Source organism: Halichoeres trimaculatus, unplaced genomic scaffold, assembly GCF_033239565.1.
Source record: "Halichoeres trimaculatus isolate MK-OKI-2021-1 unplaced genomic scaffold, fHalTri1.1 fHalTri1_scaffold_12, whole genome shotgun sequence".
Lineage (NCBI taxonomy): Eukaryota > Metazoa > Chordata > Actinopteri > Labriformes > Labridae > Halichoeres > Halichoeres trimaculatus.
In genome coordinates this window covers 28,947,644-28,974,558 of record NW_027437190.1, presented here as the reverse complement: position 1 = coordinate 28,974,558, position 26,915 = coordinate 28,947,644, and the positions used below count along the sequence as shown (strand labels likewise).

The window sequence follows — 26,915 nt, the reverse complement described above, 5'->3', positions numbered from 1 at the left end:
GCAGGGGCAGAGCCAGGGAAAAGATGAAAGTTCTCTGTGCTCCTCTCTTTCCTCCACCCCTTCATTATCCCCAGGGAGACCTCCGGGAACATGGGTCGGGGGTTCGGGTGGTTTGGGGTACGGGGTGTCGGAGGTTCGGGGGATCGAGGATGAGATCGCAGGGAACAGCCAAGCAGGGCTGGTGGATTACCAGGGAGAGGCAGCAGGCATTGATTGTGATCTCCAAAGCTTTCACACACGCTCCTGTCATGCTTTGGAAACCACAGCTCATTGTTTTTCAGCTGCTCTTTTGGACTTTCGGTCTTTAAATGAACGAGCTCTCTACTCCGCATGCTTAGTACCGCGCATTCGCGTGTTCGCGCCTCAGCTTGTCAAAAAAGTCCAGCGGCGAGACTCGGGCGTTCACGCGGCGCGTGACGGGCCATTCGCGCGAGTAAATTCGCGTGTTCGCGTTTGGTGTGGCCGCGGCATAACAAGTACAACCAAATTGAAGTCACAGCAGCAATCAAGAAAAAAAAAAGAGATAGAAAGTGTATAGAAAGTGTAAAAGGTCCATAAGAAAATAGATGATGACAGCTTGTCCACCATTCTCCAGTTCAGCCAGCCTCCACCTCCACAGGGTCCAGGACTGAGCTTCTTCAGTCATGCTCCATCTCTGTCTCCTGGATCCTGTCTGCTCACAGCTAGTGAAGCTCTTCCAACATGGCGTTGGCGTCTGATGTTAGCTCCGTTAGCCATGTCTGTGAATAGCATGATGCTACTCTGCCCTCTGGTATCCCCTCTGTTGCTGGGTTAGCACGGCTAGCTCATCCTTCTTATTGGAGATAGATCTTATGTTCTCAATAACGATGGATGGAAGGACAGGTCGATGTCGTCACTTCTTAGCTCACACCTGAGAACCAGCACGTCGTCCTCACCTCCTTCTCCTCACCTTGTGGGAAGACATTGGGCCTTACACCAGTTAGCATTGACATGCTACAGGCTGCTCACAGCTGATTTCACATGTAAACAATGCAGCCATGGTTACATGTAGGATCTCCAGACAAACACAGGAGAAAAAGTAATAAAAATATTGCTGAAGCCACAAAAAGTTTGGTGTCCATGACCAACAAATGAGCCATACAAAGTAATGATGAAAGGATTTTAGAATCCATTTAAAAACATCAGGCAGTCAGTGTAATTATTTTGTATAGGTGGGATGTAGGCTCTCCTTCTTTTCTTTGTGAGGACTCTTTCTTTAGTTGTTGGTAAAGTGATAAAGTCAGACGTCTCACAACTGGAAAGTAGGAAGTGTCCTTACAACACTTTGAAGTGGTCAGAATGAAGACAAGAAAATTAATTATTTAAGTTTCAACTAAGAAGTAAAAATGAACACTCCCCGAGAGTATCCATATAATGACGCATTTGTTTGTGCTAAATTCTTTGTGTTTGAAATTTGATTCAAAGCTTACATTTCATCCTTTTATGTCTAAATAATCTCTGTTTTGTTATTATTTCCTGTCTGTGTCAGCGTATGGTGACAGCACTGGACGTCACGATGCTCATCCTGACTGTTCTCCAGCTGTGTGCCTGCATTAGTTTGGCTGTTCTGGGATTCAAAGCTCTGGTCTGCAGGCGGACAGAGAAGGTAAGGATCAAGACTAGCACAAAGTCAGAACACCAAAGTTTTTGACACTGGTCTAATTGGAGTCAGTTTACAAAGTCTAGACTAGGGACAAGAGTTGGAAACTAGCATTTGCTATAAACTCTCTGTGCAGCGCATCAGAGTCATGCCTTGTTATGAAACTATGTTAAAATGCACTACTAGCTCTGATTGGATTTCTTTAAACTTCCTAGTAGAAAGTTCGAAGATCTCTAGCTATCTGTATTTGCCTGAATGACACAGAGATGGACATAGCTTAATCAACTGATGAAGATGTCAGCAATACACCACAGCCCCAGCTGATTTGATTTTCCTTTGAATTGATCGTTTTCTGTTTTTTTTTCTATCCAACTCTCCTAGCAAGTCACTTTCTCAATGCTTCTATTTCATGCACACATATGATTATCCTACAAGCATGAAAAATTATTACTTGAGCACATGAGCGTCGATTTATGTTTGCACTTGTGGGTGCTCAAAGTGTACATGACTGCCACTTTGATAGAGCTGCATAAATGGGTGTTAAGGCACAGTGTTATAAAAAAGTCTGCGCACAGACTGGCATGCAGACAATACAGCAACAACAGGCATAAATGCACAAATGCACACAGATACAGACGCGCACAGACACTACATCAAAGCAGCATGAATGCACACACACAGCCACGTTCTCCTGCAAACTTTACACACGACATTTAGAGAATATAAAGCTCATGTATGTGTTCTGCTTGTGCTATTTTGTCAATGCAACAGGCTCTAGTGGATAGAGAAAATACAGTTTAGGCGATAAGAAATCTGCACACTTTGGTGCCCGGCACTCTTTGTGGGTGCTCGAGATTGTCTGTTTGTGCTCAGGACCTTTATCTCTATGTTATTCAAGATTTCATGATGTCCCTTTTGTTGTCAAGATCACAGTTTCCTGAGAATGAGGAGGCGAGCAGAGAGTGGGCCGTTTCAGGGAAACAGCCCTCCCACCAGACTACTTTCTTCTATTACTAACATGCAATGCCATTCTCTGCCACTAGATGGTGCTCATTCTGTTACGTTGAGGGTGTCCACACAGGGTTTTCAACTCATTTAACCTGCAAACTCTTGCTATAGAAATTAAAAGCCTGATTTCGGGACTAAAAAGACTAAAGCTTCTGTGACTTTGAACTAGGAGAAGATTTTAGATGGTTTTGGAACAGGCTGAAAGTTGTAAGCTACAGAGTTGAAAGTGAAAGGAATAGGTTTCATTATGAGTAAATGGCTTTTTTTTTTTTTTTTTTTTTTTTTTTTTTTGCAGCAGCAGCAGCAGCAGCAAAGACTCACAGTGAGTGAGTCTACCAGGGGGCGCCAAAGTAGAAAAATTAAGTTTGTCATGGGAACATTAAATTTAGTTTACGCAGGTTGTGTTTTAATGCTAGAAAGGCAATAATACTGGAAAAAATAGAAGAGGATTTAATAGAATCTGGCCATATTTTCATTGTTACAACATTGTTGTTAGGCATCTGTGAAATAGGAGGGGTATTTGTTTTCTTTTTGTGCAACAATCACTTAAAAAAAAACATGCAATATATTTTTCTGCCTCTCAACACATTTTTTAATGCACAGTAAACATGCATCCATGTTTTGTAATGTGTATGCAATACTCTTATATCTTTCATAACTCAATTTAACTCTTGATCAGTAAAGTCAACAAAGACCTAAGAAGGACTCTGACAAAGTTCTGAATTTATTATGGAGGAATATGATTGTGGGACTTTGTAACTTACACAGTGTGGGAAACTCAAACAAGGTTAGAGACTTTACTTTAAAGGTGGATAGATTAGTCAGTTAACACACATCTTAATACAAGCATCTTAATTAAAAATCTCTGATATGTGATTAAAACCATCATTTATCATCCTCAGCTCGTACATGTGTCTTGAAGAAGACAAGTTAGATTTCTTTAATATCGCACACAGGTAGCAGGTTGCACATCCAGAACAAACATCAAAAAACTAAGATTAAATCCTTCTTACTTCTTACTTCTTATTCATTTTTAAAGCCAGGCTTTTCTCTTCATTCAGGTTTTACTGTTTAGGGTTTTAGATCAATCAACATCAGAACATGACAGAGACACCTGTCTTATTTTGTTCAGCCTCGATACTCTACTCTTCTCACAGCAGGTGCGTCAAACAAACTTGTTGATTCCTGTTAAATTCCTGTTGCACAATGAAAACACGGAGAGTGGCTTAAGGCAGAGCCACAGGTATGTCTGTGTTTTTCATGAATTATCAATCCTGAATGGTGAGGTGTTTAAAGGTACAACTGCACAGACCAAAATCAATCAAAGCAAACAAATTTTATGTTTCTGGTTTATCCGAAGAAGGAAAGTTCTTGGCAATGACTTAATTCATGTTAATACTTACTTAAACTGCTTTTCCCCTTTTTTCTGTCACTTATCATCAATGTTATACTTTATTATTTCCACAATGAAGTATAACATAGTATAAACTTGACACCTAAAAGTCACAGCATTTCATTATTATTGCTGAATAATGAAAGCAAAATCTGACCTGTGTTGTTCAACACTGTATGAAAAGAGATGAAGATGATGTCTGGATGCTGTACATACTTTCTTGGTGGTGTCACTGTTTGTTATGATGTTGCAGAGCACTCATTACTCATGCATTATCTGAAAGGTATGAAAGGATCTGCATAAAGCCTGGGGTTACATTTTATTATAATTACCAGACTCTATCGGTGATACCACTTCTGAGGCTCTACAGTGGAGGATTTCCTTTGACAGAGAGACACAAAGAGATCCAGCAGTGCCACATGAGCCTGTTGAGTCTTGCCTTGACATTGGTATGTGGTGAGGGAGGTCATAGGAGCAGGTAAACAGGGGTGGGAACAGGGACAGATGCTGAGTGAAACACAGGCAGACCTCACAAGTCAAGGGATGAGCTGTTGTAGCGAGTCAAGTTACTTGCATCTGTAGGAGAGCACAAGAATTTGGGTGGAAGGGAGTAAGAAACTCAGACCACCTTACCTTGATAAACAAGTCAGATAAGAAACAAATAAACAGAACCAACAGGAATAAAATACATGATGATGCAACCTCCCTCTGACTTACATAGTCTCAGTTCTCCTAACAAGAATCTCTGCTTTGGCATGAGTCCTCTCCCTCCCATTTTGAAAAATCAAAGTTTTTTTTGATTGTTTGTTTTCTCCCTTTTCTGAAAAGCTACAGCATCCAAAATGACACCACACAAAATGTTCATTTATTTATTTATTGAGGCTAAAAACATCTCAAATCAAATATAAATAAACTAAAGTGTTGGGGTTAGGGTTAAGTAAAAGGTTTAAGTAAAAATAATCAAATTCAAAAGAGTTGATCTAAAATACACAATCCCATTTTTCACTGTAACTTTTGTGTAAACATATCAAGATATGTGTGTTTATTTGTATCCAGTCCAATCCAATCCACTTTATTTATACAGCACATTTTAAAAACAATAAAGTTCCCAAAAGTGCTGCACAGTAAAAATCAAATAAGAACAGTGATAAAACAAATATAACACATAGAAACCAATAAGAGCCATAAAAACACAGGGGTTAAGACCATAAAAGACATAAAAGGACAGATATCACACAACTCTTTTGCTGAACTGAAAGCCAAAGAATAAAATCAGTTTTAAAGAAGGGATTTAAACGTCGGAAGGGTGGGGGATAATAAAAGCCACCGAAAAAGCTTGATCGACTCGGGTCTTGAAACAAATTTTTGGGACCACGAGGTGAAAGTGAACCATTTAATGATTTAAAAACAAATAATTACATTTTAAAATGAATTCTAAAATGAACCTGAAGCCAGTGGAGAGACACCAAGATCGGGGTGATCTGTATTTGTATGCTGCACAAGTGATGCCTGACAAATTTGAGACTCAAAAAGAGCCATTTAGTGACATAATGCCTCAACTGTGGCCTTTTTCCTGAGAGAAAGCAAGCTGGTTCTTGGTCAGTTTCTGGTTGAACCAGATATGAACTAGCACCAAGGTTAAAATAGTTTTGGATTTGTCAATATAGTTTAGTTTAAGTTAGTTTTGACTTTTTTTCCCATTATAGTATAGTTTTAGTTAGTTTTGACATTTTTTTCCCCATTACAGTTTAGTTTTAAAAAGTTTTAGAGCAGGAATTCTAGTTTTTATTTAGTTTTGATTTTTGCAACAGGGCTTAGTTTTAGTTTAGTTTTAGTTTTGCTTACCTTATTGACCAGGTGCAGGATTCAAAAAGGTCAGAGTAAATATTTTGTAATACAGTTTATTTTCCAGTCCAACATAGTGCTCACTGCTCAGTCAATGCTGATACTTAGCTGTTGGCTGCTGCCTTAAACACATGAAAATAATATAAACTTAGTATAGAAATATAAACATAAATTATATAAAATAATATAATGTTAACATGAATTAAATAAAAATAATAAAAACATAAATTATATGAAACAATACAGTATGAGCTTTAATAATTAGAAACTTGGACTCTGTAACAATAAAGTCAGACTCACATGAAATTAAACTATTACAGATGCTCTGATTCATTGCTCCGCTACGTTTTGTCGCCGCACAGTGCTCAGCCAGTCAGTGCAGTAAACAAGCACGTCCCAGTGCGTCGCTGTGATGGTGCTGTGCGGCACAGACAACTGACGAAAACTGTCTAAAATTGGTTGGGAAAATGTGTTGGATTAATTTAAATACTAAAGGCTATTAATGTGGTCAAAAACTATAACTAAGGGAATTTTGTCTATCATTTTGGTTAGTTTCAGTTAGTTTTGTGAACACAAGATACAGTTTTAGTTTACTTATTGTTTTTGTTTTCTTTTCTAGTTTTTATTAGTTTGAGTTAACTGCAATGTATTTTGAATTTAAGTTTTACTTTTTAGTTTCGTTTTAGTTAACTATTATAACCTTGACTAGCACCAGGGCCACATGAGTGGAAAAGGTTTCAGTAAGGTCCTTGGGATTTGCATTGATTTTGGCGCACCCTGTGGACACACCTCGTATTTCTTTGCTAATCTGCATGTCAAAGTAACATGAAAATCTCGACCTGCTCTCGGGACACAGTAAAACATCCCGTTCACTTTGAATGTTTTCTGTGGTAAATATAAACAAAAGCATGTTTGTTCTGCTTACTGTTTCTCACAGTGTCTGACACAAACCTGCTGAAGTCAGAGACGACATGGAGAATGACTCAGAAATAGCTGGTCAAAGACTTGGCTGCTTTTCTATGTTACATGACATAGTTAGTGTCGTAGTTTGTGCCTTTAGATGTCGTCTGCAGAAGCTCATCTGTAAAGAAGTCCTTCAAATGAAAATCAAGGATTAAAACCTCTGCGCTACATGTGGTCATTTGTTAACTGACAAATTGTATCTGGCTGTCTTTGAAGTTTATTTCACTGGTCTCAGCATCAGGGAATGATTGAACTTCCTCGTGATATAATTTCTGTCTTAATCTGACCTCAAAGTTACAGGTCCCTGAAAACTAGCCCCTCCCCTCCACCATGTGACCTGCTACATCCAGTCAAAGCTAATGATGAGTTTTTAAACTGACTGCTGTTTCCATGAAGACTGGATTGAGGTTGAGATGAAGTGGCGACTGGCAGTACAATGTTCCTGCAAGGATGGCGAATCTTTTCGATGCCTCGTGATGTTTGTCTGCGTTCCTGAGGTCACCTGATGGGCCGGATTCAATGCAGGGCTGTGTGGCCAAATCATATTTATGGAAGAGTTATCCTGGCCTGATTAAAAGCATCACTTCTCCTATTCAGCTGTGTAATACTAGCTTCCTCACTGACTCACCTAGCGCTGACAAAAACTGGCCTGTAGCAGTCGTTTCAGACGGGAGCTGGGATCAGGCCTAAAACGTGTGGCTTTAAAAGTGTTCTGCTACCATTTAAAGACCACTGAAAGATCACTGAGGTCATACGTGCTGTATAAATAAAGTTTGAACAGGAATTGTTATTAACCTATTTTGTCTGACATTACATTCAGGGGGGCTAGCTCAAATATGCTATCGTAACCCAACGCTAAGTCTTTACACGATAAACATTAAACAACATGACCCTAACTTTTATTTCATCATTTCATAATTTTTCACAATTAAACCATTTTTAAGTTTAAACAATACAAGAACCACTTAGCATTTGTCAGACAACAGCTAGCATTAGCATTCAGCCACTGGAGTGAAAATACCATTAAACTCTAATGATGCTAAATGCTTACAATAGCTGTTGTCTGATGTCTAAACAACTTATTTAACAGCCTTTTTTGCCAAAATTCTTTGAGGAAATATGAAGCCTTTTGGGAAATGTTAAAACTGCAGTTCCCCAAGTGTCCACTTAAGGCTAGCTCCAAAAGCCCCAGAAGTCACATGGACACCCATTCTGAAAAGGGTATTTAAAAAGTAAAGAAAAAAAACATAACTACAGCCTGGCAAGAAACAGCCAAGATTTTTTCATTTACTAAATGATCAAATCTACACACTTGGGGCAAGACATTTTTCCCTCACCCTAACTTCAATGAAGCTAGGTTGAGTTTAACACTTTCACCATAGCCGATATCAGTGTTATCTCTGTTATCCATATCATATATTGCTAGGCGCTGCTTTGTTGGCTGTGACTGGCTGTTGCGGCAGCTCTCACTTCTTTGTCCATTTCTTGTCATTTTTTCTCTTTGTAAGGCTCATTTGTTGGTCATGGATACCAAACTGGTTTTGTCTTCAATTATATTTTTACTACTTTTTGCTCCTGTGTTTGTCTGGAGATCTTACATGTAACCATGGCCACATTGTTTACATGTAAAATCAGCTTTTAGCATTCCGTAGTATTCCAATGCTAACTGGTGCAAGGCCTGATGTTTCCCCACAAGGTGAGGGGAAGGAGGTGAGGACGACGTGCTGGTTCTCAAGTGTGAGCTAATAAGTGACATCAACCTGTCCTTCCATCCATTGTTATAGGTAATGTAAGATCTATCTCCAGTAAGATGGACGAGCTAGCTGTGCTAACCTAGCAACAGAGGGAATACCAGAAGGCAGAGTAGCATCATGCTATTCACTGACATGGCTAACAGAGCTGACACGACATCAAAACCACATTGGAAGAGCTTCACCTGCTGTGAGCAGACAGGATCCAGGAGACAGAGACTGAACAGACTGCTGAAGGAGCTCAGTCCTGGACCCTGTGGAGGTGGAGGCTGGCTGACTGTAGAATGATGGACAAGATGATAGAATGTTTGCTTGATTGCAGCTGTTACTCTTGAATTCCCCCCCAGGGATAAAGTATTTTCTATTCTATTCTATTCTATTCTATTCTATTCTATTCTATTCTATTCTATTCTATTCTATTCTATCAACAATAGGCTTTACAAACAACATCCTTGTATTTTACAGTCTAACTACCAAATTTAAATACTTCACCAGATAACTAAAGTGGAGGAGGAATGATGAGAGAAAACAACAGATATAAACTTAGAGAATCATTGAACCTGGCAAAGACCTGAGTGTCTGCTTTAAATCCAAGCAGGAATGTGTTGTGCTATTGACTGTATTTAACTGAAGGATCTTTACTGTTTTGTTAGTAAAATATATGTTTGTGTTTTCATAAGGTGAAAAAAGTGTAGCGTCTGTTCTGTTGCACCACCGGCTATGTGGCTTCTGTGCATGTCTGGGCTCTGCTAGTCAAATCTGGCAGCGCCAACTGAAGCAGTATTTTGGCGTCACATCTCACGCTGGAAGGAGACAGAGTTGCACCATCCATATCAATATGCTGTCAATAGCAGAATTAAGCAGATACATCAGTACCTTTAGGGTTAAATGCATCACAATCAAACTATACTCTTATGTCTGACCATGTTTGTCTGTTTTGATCTTTCTCAAGTCCTCTAAGCTTTGTCAGAAACTTGCTGACGAAGCAGCGTGTGGGCCTCGGCTCACTGAGCATTGATTTAACTGGGTCATTAGCCAGTGGAAATTTGGAAAGCTCTATGAGAGATTTGCTTTGTAGGGAGGTAAAAGGGAAAGTTTTGATTCCTTCTGTCTCAGTTTTGTTCCACTGGCAAACAGGTATCCAGACAACAAAGTCTGTCTGCTCTGCATGCCCAGCTTAGTAATTAGTATTTTTCCAAACATGAAAAGACCGTCTGAGCTCACATAATTTGTGCTTTCACAGGATTTATCATATTTCATATATTCACTCTGCTCTCCAAGCTGTAACTCCACGTTGCTGTTTATGTCATTTTCAGGTTACTGAAGCCAGATTTTTAATTCTGTCTGTTCCTGGCTCCTTTCTTTAAATTTCCCTTTCAGTCTGTGTGGGCTTGCTTAAATTGAGGAGTTGTACAAATAAAGGGAATAGCCTCCGATATAGACTCTAGTTGAAGCATCTAGAGCAAGGGTGTCAATCATACGACCAGTGGGACAAAACCAGCTCACCAAGTGGTCAAATAGTGGTAAAATGGGAAACCTGTGTGCTTAATGAGTATACACTGTATATCATTGCTGTATACTATACAGCAATGATAGCTGCTGTGTAATTGCTAACGTTAGCATCATAGCGTACTTTGAGGGATAATTTATGTAAACATGCACACTGAAGGCTGCAAAAGTTGTGTACCCAAAGAAGCCACAAACTTTTCCCAACGTTAGCCGAACAAGGATTACTGTGTAATAGGATACTTCAATAAATATAAAGATTTTTAAAATATACTTGTAGTTCTTATTTATTTATAGGTAACTGTGCTATGATTTTACTGGTCTGGCCCGATTAAGCTCAAATTAGGCTGTTTGGGCCCTTTAAACTATAATCTATAACTATAATAATATAAACATTTTTTGACTTAAAAAGAATCATAAACAAACAAAATAACTACATAAATATCAGAGATTAACCTAAATAGGCTTCTCAGGATTGTTAATCTGGATTTCTTCCACAGTTTTAAATAACTTGAAAGATATTTTTTCATTGAAAAAAGACACGAGTGGAAAGCTAAAAGTTCTGTTTTGTTTTGTTTTTTTCTTGTTAAATGTCTTGAAACAACCCCAACCAGGGATATGAAAAGAGGACCTGGCCACCCTGCTTCAGTTGGGCCTCCTCAAAAAATCTGGACACACCCCTGCATCCAGTCACTTCTAGACATCCAGCAAGACCTAAGCCCTAAAGGTTTTGCTTGCTCATGAATTGAGTGGACAATCATCAGAAAAACCATCCTGACTTATACCAGCCATCTCTACTGGAGGGAGAAGCCATCGCATTATTTGGCCTCCATATTTAAATGGACATGTAGGGTCAGAGGTCACTTCTCGCTGGGCAGTTTCAGTGTTAAAAGGGTTAAATGATGACATATGTGAAACATGAGAGCATTACATTTTTATCTCCAGTTTTGTGTATTAAAGGATGTTACCAGTGCCCCCCATAATATCTCCTGTCTTTCCTGACATTCAGCATTTCCTTTGGTTAGAAATGAAAAGTTAAAAAAAAATCCACAAATATCTCTGTCTGACCCACTTGTTTTTCTCTGCACTTGTTCGTTTTTATGGCTCACTTGACCCGTCGGCGTGTTGTGCTACTGCTACATGACTCTTTATGTGCCCAAGATAGAAAAGCCACAACCACATAATAACAGAGCACAGTGGGTGTTTCCAAACCAGCAAACTATTATATCCTTTTTCTCTTTCCTTCTTATTCTCAAAGCTGTAACACTTCTCAATGGAGCAGCTGGTTTCATCTTTCTAAAGTGGAGCTGGTTGAAAAGTTTTCATTTTTCTTTTTCCTGTTCTCAAAACCCAGAGCTCAGGGGTGTGGTAAACAGCCTCTGAGTAGATTACGTAACACAGCTGTGTGTGTGTGGAAGTACGGGTTTCACTCGCAGGCTTTAAAATGCATAGATGTCGTCTCAGTGAAGTCGCCAACTGATCTGTGAGGTCAAAAACTGAATCCAAAACATGCTGGTCACCAAGTGCCTTTGGCCTCCTTTCAAACAGCGCTAACAGCTACTGTCAGTCAGTCCAGTCAAAGACATCTCTAATCATGCAAAACTACAAGTCTCAGTATCTTCAAAAAGGATAAGGTATATAAACAGTTGACCTTTTTCTCAGTCTTTTGTCTATCACTGTTTTCAGCAGTTCTGTAGCATCAACTTTTGGTTTGGACAACATTTATAAGAAGTTTTTATGGACTTTAATAATTCTTATTAAAAAAAAAATTCCAGGTGACATGTGTTTCACTTCTTTAGTGCTAGAAGTAACAAAGATCGCCAGCTTTTGTGTTTTCTTTTCTTATTTTACCGTTAATCCGATGAACTGTTAACTTTCATGTTTTGGTATTGTTGTGCTGGTGCATTTTTCTTGTAGGTATTTACTGCATGCAACAACTTTCCTTTCTTCTCCTCCTCCCACATACTACACATTAAATACAGCATTTTGGCCCAACCAGTATGTCCTCTTAGTATAGAACTATTGATGCTGAAATCTGACTGGAGGGTGTATATATTTACTTACAAAACTTGAGTTCATCTTCTCTTTCTCCTCAGGTAAAGTCTCATATTGGTGAAAGTTTGCAGACAAACCCACCACAAAACCAGCACTGAATGTTCAAAACCTCACAAATCACAATCATATTTCCATCAGTTTTTTTTTTACAACAAGAAAATAAATGTTGAAAAGTGCCAAGTTTGTTTAGAAGATTTATTACAATCATTGGCATACCAACAAAGTTTTTCACTCAATTTACAACTCAAATAATACAAAGCAGTGCAACAGAAACAATCATTTTCAGGGAGTATTGGGCTTGTTTGGTCTAATAATAACATTAATAATGAAAAACACAAACAAGGAAGAGACACACAGGTGGTGTACAACAACATATCTACAAAAACACAACAGGTTAGTGGAAAGAAAGCTGATATTTTACCCATAACACCATGTAGTGTGAATGTCAAAGCTAAACGAAAGATAATATAATCAAAACCAAACTAAAAATGTATGTTTTCCTAGTTTTAAATAACTGTTTGTTTACAAGAATAAGCAAAAACTACAGATAACTGAAGGCTTTTAAAAGGTAAATATTCCAGTTTATGTAGGAAAACCACATCAGTTCAATAAGAACAGCTATGCTTGGTATGTGAATGTAAACAATCTGCTGCTGTTGCTTTGCCTAAGCATGTTCATAGCATGTTAAGGCCGTGCTTTACAGCAAGCAGAAGCTCTTTTTTTCCACAGGTGAGCGACTTAGTGGCTTTTAGACTCTCTGTAAGTGTCGGGAGAAACTTTCTCTCATGGCTTTGAATCCTGGTCAGACCAAGGTCACGGCTTATCTCCTCCAGCAGAGCGCTATCTCTGTATGTCAGCTGGATTCCACTTCAAAAACCACACCAATACAAAGCAAAATTGTGGATATTTAACGTTAAATTCTCACCATATTGCACCACACAAAAATAGACACTGGGCCCCACCATTTAGTCAAAACAAAGAGGCACAATCGGCATCTGTTTTGAAAAATAAGCACAGCTGCAGATTGAACAGTCATAGTCAGTTTAGGAATCTGGAACATGTCTGAAAAACAAAAAATCTAGCTCATGTCTCTCTGTCCTTGAGGTTTTGTCCAATCTGTCCTGCTTTAATTCGTTGGGTTGGATGATGAGGGTTTTAAGATCTAGCATAGACTTTATATAGAGTAGACTGTGTGGCTCCACCATTTACCATTGTATGCTTTTGAAGCCGACACAGGTGGCGCTGTTGGTACCAGTTGTGCAGTCGTGGAGCCGGGTGACAAAATAAAATTATTTTTTTTTCTCTTGAGAGTCTAATCACTTCTTGACTCTACCTCCCGACATATTTTACAATCCCCGAAAAAAATACACAAGAATGGCAGCTGTCAATCATCGTTAAACGTGACATAAAACCTTGATTTTAACCACTTATAACTAATAAAATCGAAACTTTAAGGAAAAAGGAAGACTTGAATACAAGGTAGCCAAATTATATTTTCAAGTCATCACAACAAGAAACATTTCTAGGAGGTGTATTAGTTTTTTGAAGTACCCATCTGGAATGACTGGGGAGCTGGATTTTTTGACCAATACTGCAGCCAGCCACCAGGGGGAGCAGTTTTTGTGGCGACCTCTCTTTAAGCCGAGCAAGATGACGTCCATTTTTTTTTTTTTTACAGTCTATGGGATCCAGGGGACCATGATGCACTGGTTGTGAATCCAATGGAGGAAAATTTAATTTGTAATATTGGGCTGAATGGATAAATGTGACTTAGCTTCGTGTATCCCTTCTCCTGTATAAAAACTACACTTTAAATGAATCAAACAATAAATTCCCTAAAAAACAGACTCAATAGAGGTGAATTTAAGGCACATTTTGTGTAATGTTTCTTTTTAGGCCAAACAAAGAGGCAGACTCAGAGATTATCTGTGTAGATATGAAGTATCATAAATTTAAGGAGTGACTTTGACAGTTTCAGTGTTTTTATCTTCAAGCCGAATGAACACACACGTACAGCGGTTTGTTCTCCTCCCAGTAATGGAGATCTTCAGTAAAACTCCAGGAGCAGGCCAGATCTTTAGACATCTTGATCGTGTGGACCACGCAGTCGCCAGGCAGACTCTCGAACAGAGTCTCAGCCAGACTCACCACAGAGAGTCTCTTCTGACTCTGGATCACCTGCTGGATTCTGTTCTTATCCACGGGCTCAGGCGAGGAGCTGTACGACACCACGACATTCAGTTTCTCGTCAGATGAAGGCACCTGGAAGCGGCTCTTCCCTGTCGGGCAGTGGAAAATCTTCTTTTTGTTTAGGAGGCCTGAAGGGGACCTGAATATACGCACGGACCACCCCACCCAGTCATACTTCTTCTTTAGCTTCTCAATGAGAGCCTCAGCCAGCTGCTGGTTGTTCAGCTCCTGATTGTCTCTCACCAAACGACGGCAATCCAGCTCGGCCTGCTGGGGGAAGCTTTCGATGCAGTCCAAAATGGCAGCATTCATTTTCTCCTGCACCACCTTCATCTTCTCACCCCATTCCTTCAGAAGAGCGTCCTCCTCATCGTACCCCTTCAGAGCGGCGTGGCCCAGCAGAGCGATCAGCCCGATACAGAAGAGCTTCTTCAGCCTGGCACAGAAGTCCTCTACTGGCCGGCGACTCTTCTCCTCGTAGTTCACGGTGATGTCGAGCACAGATTCAGCTGAGAAGTTATCTCCTGTCACTGAGTTGTAGAGGGTGTGAAGGTTTTTGTCACCTCCGCTTTTGCCAAAGTGATCCAGAAACAGCTTCTTCTTAACCTCCCTGAACTTGGGCTTGGCGTTGAGGATGTCCATGTACTTCCTGAACTGGTTGGTGATGTTCTCCTCCACGGGGAAATACACAGCGTCCAATCCGCTCTTTTTGATCTCATCATTAATCCTCTTGATCTCCTCTGAGACCACCTCCAGGCGTTCTCGCACCTTCTGAAACTGCTCCTTCATGTATGTAGCTTCTTTGCTCTCCACATTGTCCAGCGCTAGTTTGACAATCGGAGCAGCGATGGAGAAAACTGGGAAAAGGTCGCCGGCGATACTGGCGACCACTTCAGCACCTTGTTCAAACACTTCCATCACATTTTCCACCATATCCTTCTTCTCTGATACAAGCCGCTGAAGCTGTGCCATCTTTGGTGCTGTGACTGATCCTGAGAAGGAGAAATATAAACATGATCAGAAACTGTCCGCATACATTTGACATTTGGCAGTAAAACTCAAATAAACAGCTGTGCTGTTTTAGCAGCACATAAATATTATGTTTTCTAGTTTACTCACAGTTCGGTTTCAGTGTTGTTGGACTGTGGCCTTCTCCTTCGCTGCTCTTGCAACACAGCAAAAACTGATAAGGAGACAGAAAGAGCAGAGTGAGCTTCAGTGCTGGCTGCTGGCCACACCCAGTGAGCAATGAGTCAAATATGCATAGAGAACTCAGCAATGACGAAGGATCGTACAGGTTCGAATGTATGTCTGTTGAATCTCTAGTTTTTCTCACACTCCAGTTTCTTTTTATGCTTCCCTGTCCAACAGAGTTAGAGAGAGAAGTGTCAGAATAAACTCATTCTCGAAGCATCTGCCTCTTAAATGTAGAGAAACATTCACAGCTTGTTAGCATAACTTAGCAAAAAGACTGGACACAAAGAAAAAACTAACCAGGCTCTTCCTGAAAATGTCAAAATCTGCCAATCAGCAAATCTGGAGCTCGGTAATCAAAACATTTTAAAGCTCCAGTAAACTTATGTTTGTGTCCATTATGGCAACCCCTATGGACAAAAAAGTCATTGATGGTCTTGTTTCTTCTAAGGAAAAAAATTCCTTCAGTCTTCTTTAAACAGTTGAACATATGTTGAGAATATTTCCAATTTAATGTGTGCTAAAAATACATTTAAGAAACATTCAAACATTAATTCATTGAACCTACCCAGCCAGAGCTACTACAGGCATCAAAAACAACTTAAAAGAAAACAGCTTAACTTCTCCCTAATGGTCCTGTTTGCTTTTTTAGGCCATAAAGAGACAAAAGTACTCATTTTAGTCTGTTTCATAATGAGCTGAAAAATCTTCACAGGAGCTTTAAGTTATATAAAGAGTCTCAATAAAAAGACAACAACTGTTTGATAAACGTATGAATATGTCATATATATTATTTTATATAAAAAATATCTCTTGCTTTAAAGCTACTGTATACAACTTTCAGTTTTTGTTGAGTTTGGCACCCCCTTTTGGTCATTGCTGATTTTGTTTAATACATGTGTAATAACTGTTTTTTGACAAAACAAAACCTAACCCTGCTCTCTTAAACCATCAAGTTTATTTATTGCTTGTTGAGAATATCTAACATGAAATGCGAAAAAAGTTTATTCCTGGGGTAAAAGTATCAGTAAGTCTAACACCTACCCCCTGCTAGTGGTGTCGGGCTTTGAAAGTAGCTATTTAGAAATAGTCACTCTTCCTGTTTATGGTCTGGTTTATCTTTTTGGGTCATAAAACTATCTAAATATTCCTTTTAGTCAGTTTCATAACTAGCTAAAAAAAATCCTCACAGGAGCTTTAAGTTGTGGTGGGTCCTTGTAAGCTTTGAAAGGTGATATTAGGAGTTAGACTCTCTACAGACGCCTACTACATTTACAAAGGATAGACAAGCAAATGAGTGAAATTGGAATCAGGTTTCACAGGTAAAGAAAATGAGTGACGTGCAGAAAAAAACTCAACTTTGTTTCAAGCTGTATACAAAGACGGAGCAGAAACATAACTGAGCAGGTGGACCTCAGCCTCCTTACATAACCTCTGTCAGCTGATCGACACCAGCTAGGGGGAATCATCACCGGTGTCCCAGTAATGGCTAATGAGAGAGGCAACCTGTGGACAGGATTTGGATTTCTGTTTGAACCAAAGTCCAGTTAAGGGTTAAATTCTCTGAACAAAACTAGCAAGATTTTTTGTCTTTAAAAGTCCACTGTTTCTCCATCTGAGCAAAGTTTTCAATACATCTACAAATTACATGTTTCAGTGGCCCTAACAATAAATTAAAAAGGATAAAAGCAAATATTTTTATGAGACAAGGTGATTGTTGTCATGTGACTCCACGTCTGGCACTTCAAAAAGCAAAAGGTCTGTTGGATTAAATATCTCAGTGAAACATCGCTGCTCCATGAGGTCAGAAAACAGAGAAAAGCTGACTTTTACAGCAAACCAGATCTCTTGCCTGGGCATGTTCAGACATGTCCTTTTGAAAAACTGGAAATATTTAATGTAGAAATCAAAGGAAATCCAACTCTGGCACAGAGTAACTGTACAGTCATCCAAGGCCTACACAAACAGAGTCTCATGTTCATGACCTACCAAAGCAAAGCGCCCTTTATCACATGTTTTTATTAAAGTGTCTGACCTTCAGTGCGCTGTTTTTAAGCTGTGACTGAGTAGGGAGCAGGAGTGCTTTTTCTCCTCCACCAGTCCGGTCAATAAAGGAGCAGCAGGCGTGGGAAGTGATTAAGTAGAAGAGGTTAAACTTGCTGGGCAAGACAGCGTATTCCAGTGAATCTCAGCAAGTTACCACGGCAACAAGACAACGGAAAATAATCCGTCAGCTGGTTCAAGTCTCTGCTGAGGGCTACTCTGTGGGGTTTATCTGACTAGACAGCAGAGGATTGCACCCACTTCTCAGCTTGATGCATCACACACCTCAGCAGAAGTTACACACACACAGGAGGATGTTTAAACTGGGCGGTTACTCTAACACATTCAGATCTGAATTGGCATTTGGGGAGATGCAAACTTAGCTTTCTTGCTGAGAGTTGGTGAAATATTACAACATATGTTCATCTATTGAGTATTAAGCAAAAGCCTAAACCCTAGTTAGCTTAGCTTAGCATGAAGAGCGGAAATCAGAAAAAAAAGGTGACATGCCATATTGAAAAAACAAAACATAAACAGAAATTATGGGATGAAAAGTCAAAAACATGAGATAAAAAGTTTAATCTTAGATAAAATAAATTTAAATAACGAGGGAAAAAAAGAAAATTTCATAGTAAAATTGTGAGATATTAGGTCAAAATTATGATGTTGTCACAACTATGAGATAAGTGAAAATTATAAGCCTACACCCAAAATAATTAAAAACTACATTGAAATTCTCATCTTATTACTTAAAGTTTCTGGACACAACTTCCAGGCAAAAACAGGCTTCCAGGGATTAGTGGTAATATATATAATATAATAATATTTATAATATTATATAATAATAATAATAATAATAATAATAATAATAATAATAATAATAATAATAATAATAATAATAATAATAATAATTATTATTATTATTATTATTATTATTATTATTATTATTATTATTATTATTTATATTGCATTTTTCAAAAGAAATTTTACAAAGTGCTGTAAAAAATGAAACTGTCAAAGAAAACAAAGACAAGAAATAAAAGGGGAGTAAAAGAGAAATGTGAGAAACTAAAGAAAATAGATTGCAAAAAAGGCTTAAAAAAACACCATCAAATAAAGGACAGGAAAACATCAGAGAAATTAATAAATTCTGACACATGTTTAAGGCACAAAACAAATCCAAACTAACCAAACTCCTCCTAAGACCCAGTGCCTCAAACTGCTGCAATCTTAAACCAATAACACCTTCAAGAAAGACTTCTGAAGTAAAGCTACAGAGTGAAGAAGATTCCATCAGGAAGTTCGAACACTCACAGTTACTGTATCTTATTTGATTAGGCTGTGTTAAAACTGTGATTCCTGTTTCTACTCATGTTCTCTCTCTCAGGGTCCCCTGGGTCTGAAACTGCAGATTGATTGCATGTGAAGCTCTTTCAGACTGTTAACACAGAAAAGTGCTGGAAAAATCTGATTTTCAGAGACAAAGAGCTGGATGTGAAACCACAGTTTGCATAATGGATTTGTGAATGTAAGACTGCAAAGTAGGTCTGAACACTTATACTTCCATTTATGAATCATAGGGTAATTAAAAGTCACATATTCTGAGGTCATCAACTAAAGTGTTTCCTTGTTATGGTCCTTGGTACACTATCTTAAAGACACTGAATCTACTACAGCTAAAGCTACAAATACCACTTCGATATAACATAAATATTATTTACATTAATACAACCATAAAATTCATGCAAATGCAAATTAAGAAGTATTATTCTTTGTGATGGTGTTTTCCTGTCACTGCTTCTTCAGTGATCATCTCACAACCAATCAAGTAAATCGTGTCACACTTTTGAGGGAAAAAAAAAATAAAAATAAATTAAGCTACAGTAAAAATGTGTCACATTGATGAATCTGTATTCAATAACATGTATTATTTTTATAGCTCATGCCAAGCTAAAAAGTTTTGAAACAAGGCATTCTGACTGAAACATGTTACAAAACAATTTTAAACACTGCAAAAAACTCAGCTCTTGCTTGAGTATTTATCTTATTTGTCATGACTAACTCCTTATTAGACTTAATACACACAACATTCATGTTTCAAGTCCCCTTAGTAATCTTATTTCTAGTGCTGTCAAGTGATTAAAAAAAACAAGTAAATCACATGTCCACTCTGTGATTAACCATGATTAATCACACATTTGTGCTTAATAAAGTTTATAGTTACAATCTATTGAAAAATTACAATTGACTTGAATTTTCTTTTGAGTAGTGCTGTCTTATGATTAAAATATTAAATCAGATTAATCTCAGGGTTGCTGTTGATATTAATCATGTTTCATTTTGCATAAACAGACTCAAGGAAAAGGGAAATATTTTTGCACTTAATGTGTTCATCAAACACATTTAACAGTTCATGTTAACACATAACGTTGTGCTTCTTGATGGAGCCCTGAGAAGCAACTTGCAAAACCTTTGTAAAAATAATTAAATGAATAAATAAATATAATAAAATAAAACGTATCCTTGACAATATTAATGGGTCTGGAGTTTGTTGCAGTCCACTTGGTAACAGTGTCAATTTGCCTGAGGTAGACAGCCCCGGCGCAAAAAAGAAATCTCATTTCTGCAGAGTGTGCATGATACTTTATTTTATTCCACTGCTCAATATTTATTTATATTTTAATTTCGTTATTTTACTCAAATCTACTTGGACAAACTGCCTAAATTGGTTGCCAGAGACATTTTAGGATTTTTGAGACATTTTAGGAATTTTGAGTCATTCTTCACAGCAGATAAGTTAATTGGGTGAAAATTTTTAATCAAATTAATCATGATGATGTGATTTATCTGATTAATTTTCACAGCCTTATTTATTTCAGGCTTTTACAGTAAAAAAAAAAAGAATTGTGTATGATTGATAGATATAAAGTCTGCCTATACATTAGACAAAATGTATCACCTAAACTTCTTGAAATAAGATATCATTCTGATAACAAGACACTCAAGTTAATAAAGTATACTGAATTACAGATATTTTCACACATTACAAGAAATAAAGGCCTTAATTTTTACTTGAAAAAAAACTTAAACAGGATAAGTTTTTGGGCTATAGTCACTTAAATTATGTTTATATTCGATCTCATGAGATATTTTGACCAGAAATAAGACAAAGAAACATGCCAAGATCTGAGTTCTTGCAGTGTGCACAGGTGCAGCATCCTTTTTGTATCATGCAGGACATCTAACAACAAAATAAGCAGAATACCCTTGTTTTTTTCTTAGAGATACTTGGTAATCAAATACTAAACACAGTAAATATTTAAAAAATCTTGTAATCACCTTATTGATTGAGAGTCATCCTGACTAGACACATCTACTCTTCATAACAAAGTTATGTAATATGACGTATGCTCAAGATGCGGAAGTGATAGGGAACACATGCATGCTGCCTTCTGTCTCTAACAAACAGATTGTCTCATATAGACTTTAAAATACTTGTTGTTTCATTGATATCATGTGTTAGAGCTTCCTCCAAACACAAAGATGACCACACACTCTCTCTGCCAGCCTACCACTCAGCCTGACCACTGAGAGACGGACTAAACGATCTGTTAATGCGCCCTCTTAATGGAAATAACATCGATCTGTTCGTGTACAAGGGCTCTAATTGTATCACTTTGCAGCTAAAGCACAGAGAGGCAAACAAACATGGCAGGTTAACACCGCAGATTATGGTTTTATAACAACACAAGTGTGTTAAAAAAAAAAAGTTTGACACTTCCTGGAAAAAGTGGAGCGATGGCATGAGAGCTGGAACCAACGCCCTGAAAGTACACAGATTTTTGTTTAAAGTGCTTTAAAGTTTGCAGATTCATCTCGTTTTCTGCTTCATTGTATTAAAAAGCTGCGTTAACAAAATCTTTATGAGTATTTGACGGTTTTACGCTGCGCCAAGAGTGTAAAATGATCCATTATGTAACAAGAAACTGGAGTGAAGTCAATGAATTTGTATCGATTACTTCAAATTAAAGTGCCTCATCGTCCATAAATGAGTTAATATTAATGTGCCTGTTCGTTATGAAGCATTTTTTTTAGCAGAAATGGACTCACCTTTCAAAGTTTACGGAAGAAAAACCCTATAACTCGCGGACTGTTTGTCTTCCTGTTGGTCACGTGACTCTCGTCTTACAGAGGGGAGGCACACCCAGACAGTTACACACTGAGACGTTGGGTGTTGGACAAAGTATAAAAAATGACTGACAGCTGAAAAGGCTTGGCTGAAGCTGAGGCGATATTATAACAGGTTTTCCTCCACCCTTTTAGTAAACAATGGCGTGTTATTGAAGCGTTATTTACCAGCGGCATAGCTAGCAAAACATCAGGCTAACACTCATGACCTTCAATGATATTTAGCAAAAAGTATATACAACTGATAACCAATGATGACAGAAACATTCACATTTCTTTTTGTTTATTGTGAATAAAAGTATAATATAGCTATACATATTTTTTAAGAGATGATTGTGGAAATATTTTATTGCAATTGGCTAATGCACAGAAAGCAGCACAAAGACTGTAGTGGATTGTACTAAATGATGTCTGGTTTTATGCATGTTTTTTGTTTGGGTGGATTTAGAGCAGGTATTCAAAATTATATTGACTCTAAAAATACCAAATTGTTCTTTTCCTGATAAGAAGTAGAAGTTTATTTAATTCCAAAACAAGATTGAAAGCCATGACAAATACGTTGACAATTAGCTTAGCCTAGCATAGCTTAGCAAAACATCATTCCTCAAAACAAATCTTGCTCTTTAAAGATGAAAGTCCTTTTCAATACTGGCAAATTGACGTTATCACAGTTTGCCTTTCAAACTTTGGACAAGCAAGATAAGTGAACTTTAGACTTGTTGGTAGATTAATTCTTTTCTTATCTTTGAAAAGAGACCGGCTACTGCCTGTTGTTTCTAGTTAACACTTGAAGCTAACCTGCCCAAGCTAAGCTAATCTCTCTTATGGCTTTAGCTTCACTCTACCAAACAAAATATGCTAGGAAAGGAAATTGATAACCTCAATTCTACCTTAATTTTTCATGATCTAGATCTAATATTTTAAGATCAAAATGTTTTTCCATCCGAATGAAATTGTTTGCTTCATGTTTACACAAAAATCCCCCCAAAACATGACACAATTGTGGATCTACCACTTTGCCACAATATTCTGACATACCCAAAAACTTCAGAAGGATAAAAATGATTAGGTGAAAGGTACCTTGACTGATAAGTCAAAGAACAAGGCAGCAATCTATCAATGTATTCTCAAACTTGAGGAATACTCAGAGGGTCAGTATTTATACACTTCATAACACTTTGACTGAAGCTGGCATTAAGATATATGGCTTTGAATTTTCTACAACACCCTGAAGCTGCTGTATCATCAACAGAGGAAGGATATATTTGTGTAAAAGTATAAAAAAACGATTAAAAGTAAGGCAATGAATCACATTTAAGAACCGTCTGAGAGCAGATTACACATCAACAGATGATATCAATAAGTACTTTTCTAAATTTAATGGAAACATATCCAGGTGCCTGGTGAAAACATTCATAAATCTAAGTGTAACTCCACTTTACATGAGAGTCTACTCAGGGTGGATACACAGGAAAGCTCGTTTGTGTTTCCCATAGTAGTAGCAGTCCTCGTGGAAGTTGTTGCACTCAACCACCTCCTTGAAATGGCTGACTGCATGGACCAGGCAGTTGGGGAAGCTCCTTTTCAGAGTAACAGCCAGCGTCATCATGTCCACTTTCAGCTTCCGGCCCTCTATCGTCTCCTGGATCTGGCTCTTGTTGATGGGCTGAGGGTCGACACAGAAAGAGACGACCACTCTGATCTTGTTCTTGGTCAAAATGTCAAACCAGTTGGTTCCCCCACTTCCATGGCACTTCTTTCCAGCCAGCCAGTTGAAAATGAAGATCTTCTCTCTGTGATGAAAGACTCTGATGGACCAGTTCACCCAGTCGTACTTCTTAACAAGTGAATCCAGAAGGGTCTGGGTGAACTCCTGGTTGACTGCACAGGAGTTGTCTTGAAGCTTGTGCTCCATGTCTATCTTGGCTTGATCAGGAAATTTCTCTGTGCATTCGTCCACTGCTGCTTTCATCCGCTTCTCCACGTCCTCCATGCGGTCCTTCCACTTCTTCACCATCTCCTCGCCAACCACGCCTTCTTTGAGGGCAGCGTGACCCATGACAGCGATGATGCCGACCACAAAGAGCTTCTTCAGCCTGGCACAGAAATCCTCCACTGCCCTTCTGCTCCTCTGCTCTACGGTGACCACTGTTTCCAGCATGGGGTCTCCTGAGGTGTTCTCCCCAGTCAGAGAGTTGTACAACCCGTCCAAGTTCAAGTCCCCGTCAGTGTTCTCGTAATGGCTGAGAAACTTCTCCATCTTCTTCTCCTTGAACTTAGGCTTGGCGTTGACAAAGTCCTGAAACTTTTCATACTGGCTGAGTATCTGAGCCTCTCGATCAAAGTTCTGCTTGTTCATCGACGTCTTCTGCAGCTCCAGGGCGATTTTGTCGATCTCATCTTGGATTCCCTCCAGTTGCTGGTTGACGAGTTCAAACTGCTGAGTCAAGTAGCGAGCCTCTTTGCCTTCTGGATTGTTAAACAACTCTGCAGAAGCAACGAACACGGCCTCCAGGACGGGGTGAAGCTGGCCCACGGTGGCAGCGAGCACCTCTGAGGCTTGCCCCATGATCTCCACTCCTTTTTCAATCTTGTCCCTGTTCTGGGTAATCCAGTCTGCCACGCTGTTCATCTTTGTATCTTAGATTTCACACTAACTTATTTAATATGTTTTCCACAGCTAGAGACTTTGATGGACCCTGAAAGAAGAAGAAACCCTTGTAAAGTTCATTATAGTGCACTTAATTGGCATTTCAGATGAGTTATTGCTTGTTTTTTAGTTATATTTCACAAAGCAAATGTTATCAGAAGATTTTTTTCTCACAGGAGATTTTCCTGACAAACAAAACCCTACCATAAAGCAAACGGCAGGTCGTGTCAGCACATGTAGGCATCCAGTTTCATGCCGCGCCCTCACAGCTTCACTTAATGACAGGGGACTCTTTTTTTTAAAGCCTTGGTGGCATTGAAACAAATCCAAAAAGCTCATGAGAGCACACAAACGAAGCACATGTCGTTGGCAATTCAGAACAAATATCAAACAGGGTTTGTGTACTCATGAATTATGACGTGGAGTATTGTGCAACATTGCAGTACTGGTCCTTTGGGGATGTCATTTTTTATTGCTCTAACAATAGCCAAGACCTAAAGCAAACACAGATGTTCTCAACATGGTAGGAGAGGGGGATTTACGTGGTGGTGGTGATGGTCTAATTTTCAGGGTAAAATACTCGAGAGAGATGACCTAACACATGTCGTGCTCCCTGGAGGCCATTTTCAGTTCAGAAAAAAGGCACACCCAACTCTGAGAAGAAAACCCCCACCAGTGCACTTGTTCAGTAATGAAATTGGACTCCTTATTATAGATCAAATGTCATCCAAACAACCAAAATATCATGTTATTTTAAGAGTTTGTAGTAAAAAAAATATGGTGAATTGTAGAACAAAAACTCACCAATAGGTGCTGCAGTGATGAGATCAGTGGTGTCATTTTACAGCCTTGTCTATAACTCTACTAATAACATGGACTCTGATCAGTAACATGCCATCAGTGCTTTTAGCTACATAAACCAGCTGATCCAACTATAAAAAGTGCACCTTTTAAATTTTGTTTGTTTTTACAAGACAAAATCAAAATTCCATTCCAGCACAGAAAAAAAAGTGAAAAGTGAAAAAAAAATACTTACTGATTAATTCTGTTGTTTCCTGCTTCAAAATATCTTCAACAAAAAAAGTTTTCTTCTTTTTTTGAGCACAAAAAGTGAATTATTCTGTGTTAGAGTCAAAAAAAGGCGAGTCCCACTCAGCACTTGATCAAACACTGGTCCACCATTTCAGAGTGATAGGCTGTGAGCTACAGAGCTTTAATACAGAGAGCATACGTCAGTCCTTAACAAGACCACGTCCCCCAAAGGACTCACATCTACCTTCAGCTGAGGAATGAGCTGTTTTCTGCAGAAAAGATTTCCCATTTGTTGAAATAGAGGTTTTTTTTAAATATCCAGTTCCTTAAAGCTGCCACTTAATTCTAGTGAAGGGCAGATTTAGAAATAGAAAAAATAGCTGGAAATAGAAAGTAAGCGGTGAGTTTTCTTTCTTTCTTTCTTTCTTTCTTTCTTTCTTTCTTTTTTTCTTTCTTTCTTTCTTTCTTTCTTTCTTTCTTTCTTGGCAATATAAAAAACTCCAATACTGTGAAGTAAAGGATGGAGATGCTGAGGAAAAGGAATCAAATCAGAATATAAAAACTCACCTTTCTTGTTAAAAATCCAATGGGCTAGAGTCCAGTTTTTCAGTAGTCCAGCTGTGCCTGTGAGCACCAGCCTCCTTGGGATGTATATATAGTCTCTCCCTCTCCCACAGTGTGTGTCTGTCTCTCCCTCGTCACTCCCCCTTTGGAAATCCTCCATCTCTTTCACAGCATTCCTCAGAAACCCACTCTGAGAGATGAGGGGCCGGCGCTGACACAGATAACATCCTGTAAACACTCCCCGTGCAGGGACACCGTGCACCATGGGAAAATTAAAAAAAAAAAAAAAAAAAAAAAAAACAAGACTGGTTTCACCCTGTCTGTCTGAGTGACTGTGTGTGTGTGTATGTGTGTGTTTGGGTGAGAATGAGGAGACTAGCTGCCGTGGGGTTCAGCAAAGTGACCCATGAGGACAAAACCGTTCTTGTTTTGGTTCACACTTAGTTGCCATGGCTGCTGCACTACTTCCACAAACTTTTGTGCAACTGTGCACACTTGAAAACTAAATCCAGATTCTTTGCATCAAGTTGTGATGCACAGAAACATAAAACTGCAACATTATTTAGACAATGCTCTTAAAAAAGTGTGTAAGATCTGATGGCTAGGGAAGCTGATTGGCTGCTGGATTCAAGCTTTACAAAAAAAAAAGGGATGACATTTGCTGTGCAGAGGCAGCACTCTCAGAATCAGTCCGTCACAGCGACAGGGAAATGAAAGAGCGTCTGTGTTTGAGAGGAAGCACCATGACAGTCAGAGCTCCCCTCGTGTTCTTTGTGCTTTATAAAGCAGGCTGTGACCCACGCATCGAGACGTCACCATAAACATGAGCTGTGATGACTCCTAAAGAGGCGGGAACAGGAAGATGATGCAGGTCAGGAAAGCGTGTCCGTCACTGACTTGTTCCTGTGTCGT

General features: G+C 38.7%; 3 protein-coding genes across 4 annotated transcripts in view; 1 reads left to right on the top strand and 2 right to left on the bottom strand.

The window, feature by feature from the left end:
• LOC141801374 (uncharacterized) overlaps positions 1–8,854 on the top strand; it is a 30,139-nt gene extending 21,285 nt beyond the window's left edge. Inside the window, exons 6-7 of the mRNA XM_074684392.1 lie at positions 1,511–1,627; positions 8,615–8,854. Of these exons, the coding sequence (XP_074540493.1) occupies positions 1,511–1,627; positions 8,615–8,623 (126 nt within the window). The 3' untranslated portion in view covers positions 8,624–8,854. The remainder of the gene's footprint in view (positions 1–1,510; positions 1,628–8,614) is intronic.
• A 3,507-nt stretch (positions 8,855–12,361) lies between these two features.
• Positions 12,362–26,243, bottom strand: rpz4 (rapunzel 4). 2 transcript variants are annotated; one of them, XM_074684007.1, is made up of 3 exons: positions 26,007–26,243; positions 15,452–15,515; positions 12,362–15,324 (listed from the first exon to the last, which is right to left on the bottom strand). In XM_074684007.1, the coding sequence occupies exon 3, from the start codon at positions 15,302–15,304 to the stop codon at positions 14,132–14,134; it is 1,173 nt and encodes a 390-aa protein (XP_074540108.1). In that variant the 5' UTR covers positions 15,305–15,324; positions 15,452–15,515; positions 26,007–26,243; the 3' UTR covers positions 12,362–14,131. The 2 variants fall into 2 exon arrangements, with proteins under 2 accessions (XP_074540108.1, XP_074540109.1); XM_074684008.1 differs by lacking the exon at positions 26,007–26,243 and adding an exon at positions 21,680–22,543.
• On the bottom strand, positions 22,687–25,599 carry rpz5 (rapunzel 5). Its single transcript, XM_074684006.1, has 2 exons — positions 25,444–25,599; positions 22,687–24,456 (listed from the first exon to the last, which is right to left on the bottom strand). Exon 2 carries the CDS (start codon positions 24,387–24,389, stop codon positions 23,208–23,210), a length of 1,182 nt encoding a protein of 393 aa, XP_074540107.1. The 5' UTR covers positions 24,390–24,456; positions 25,444–25,599; the 3' UTR covers positions 22,687–23,207.
• Positions 26,244–26,915: the final 672 nt, after the last annotated feature.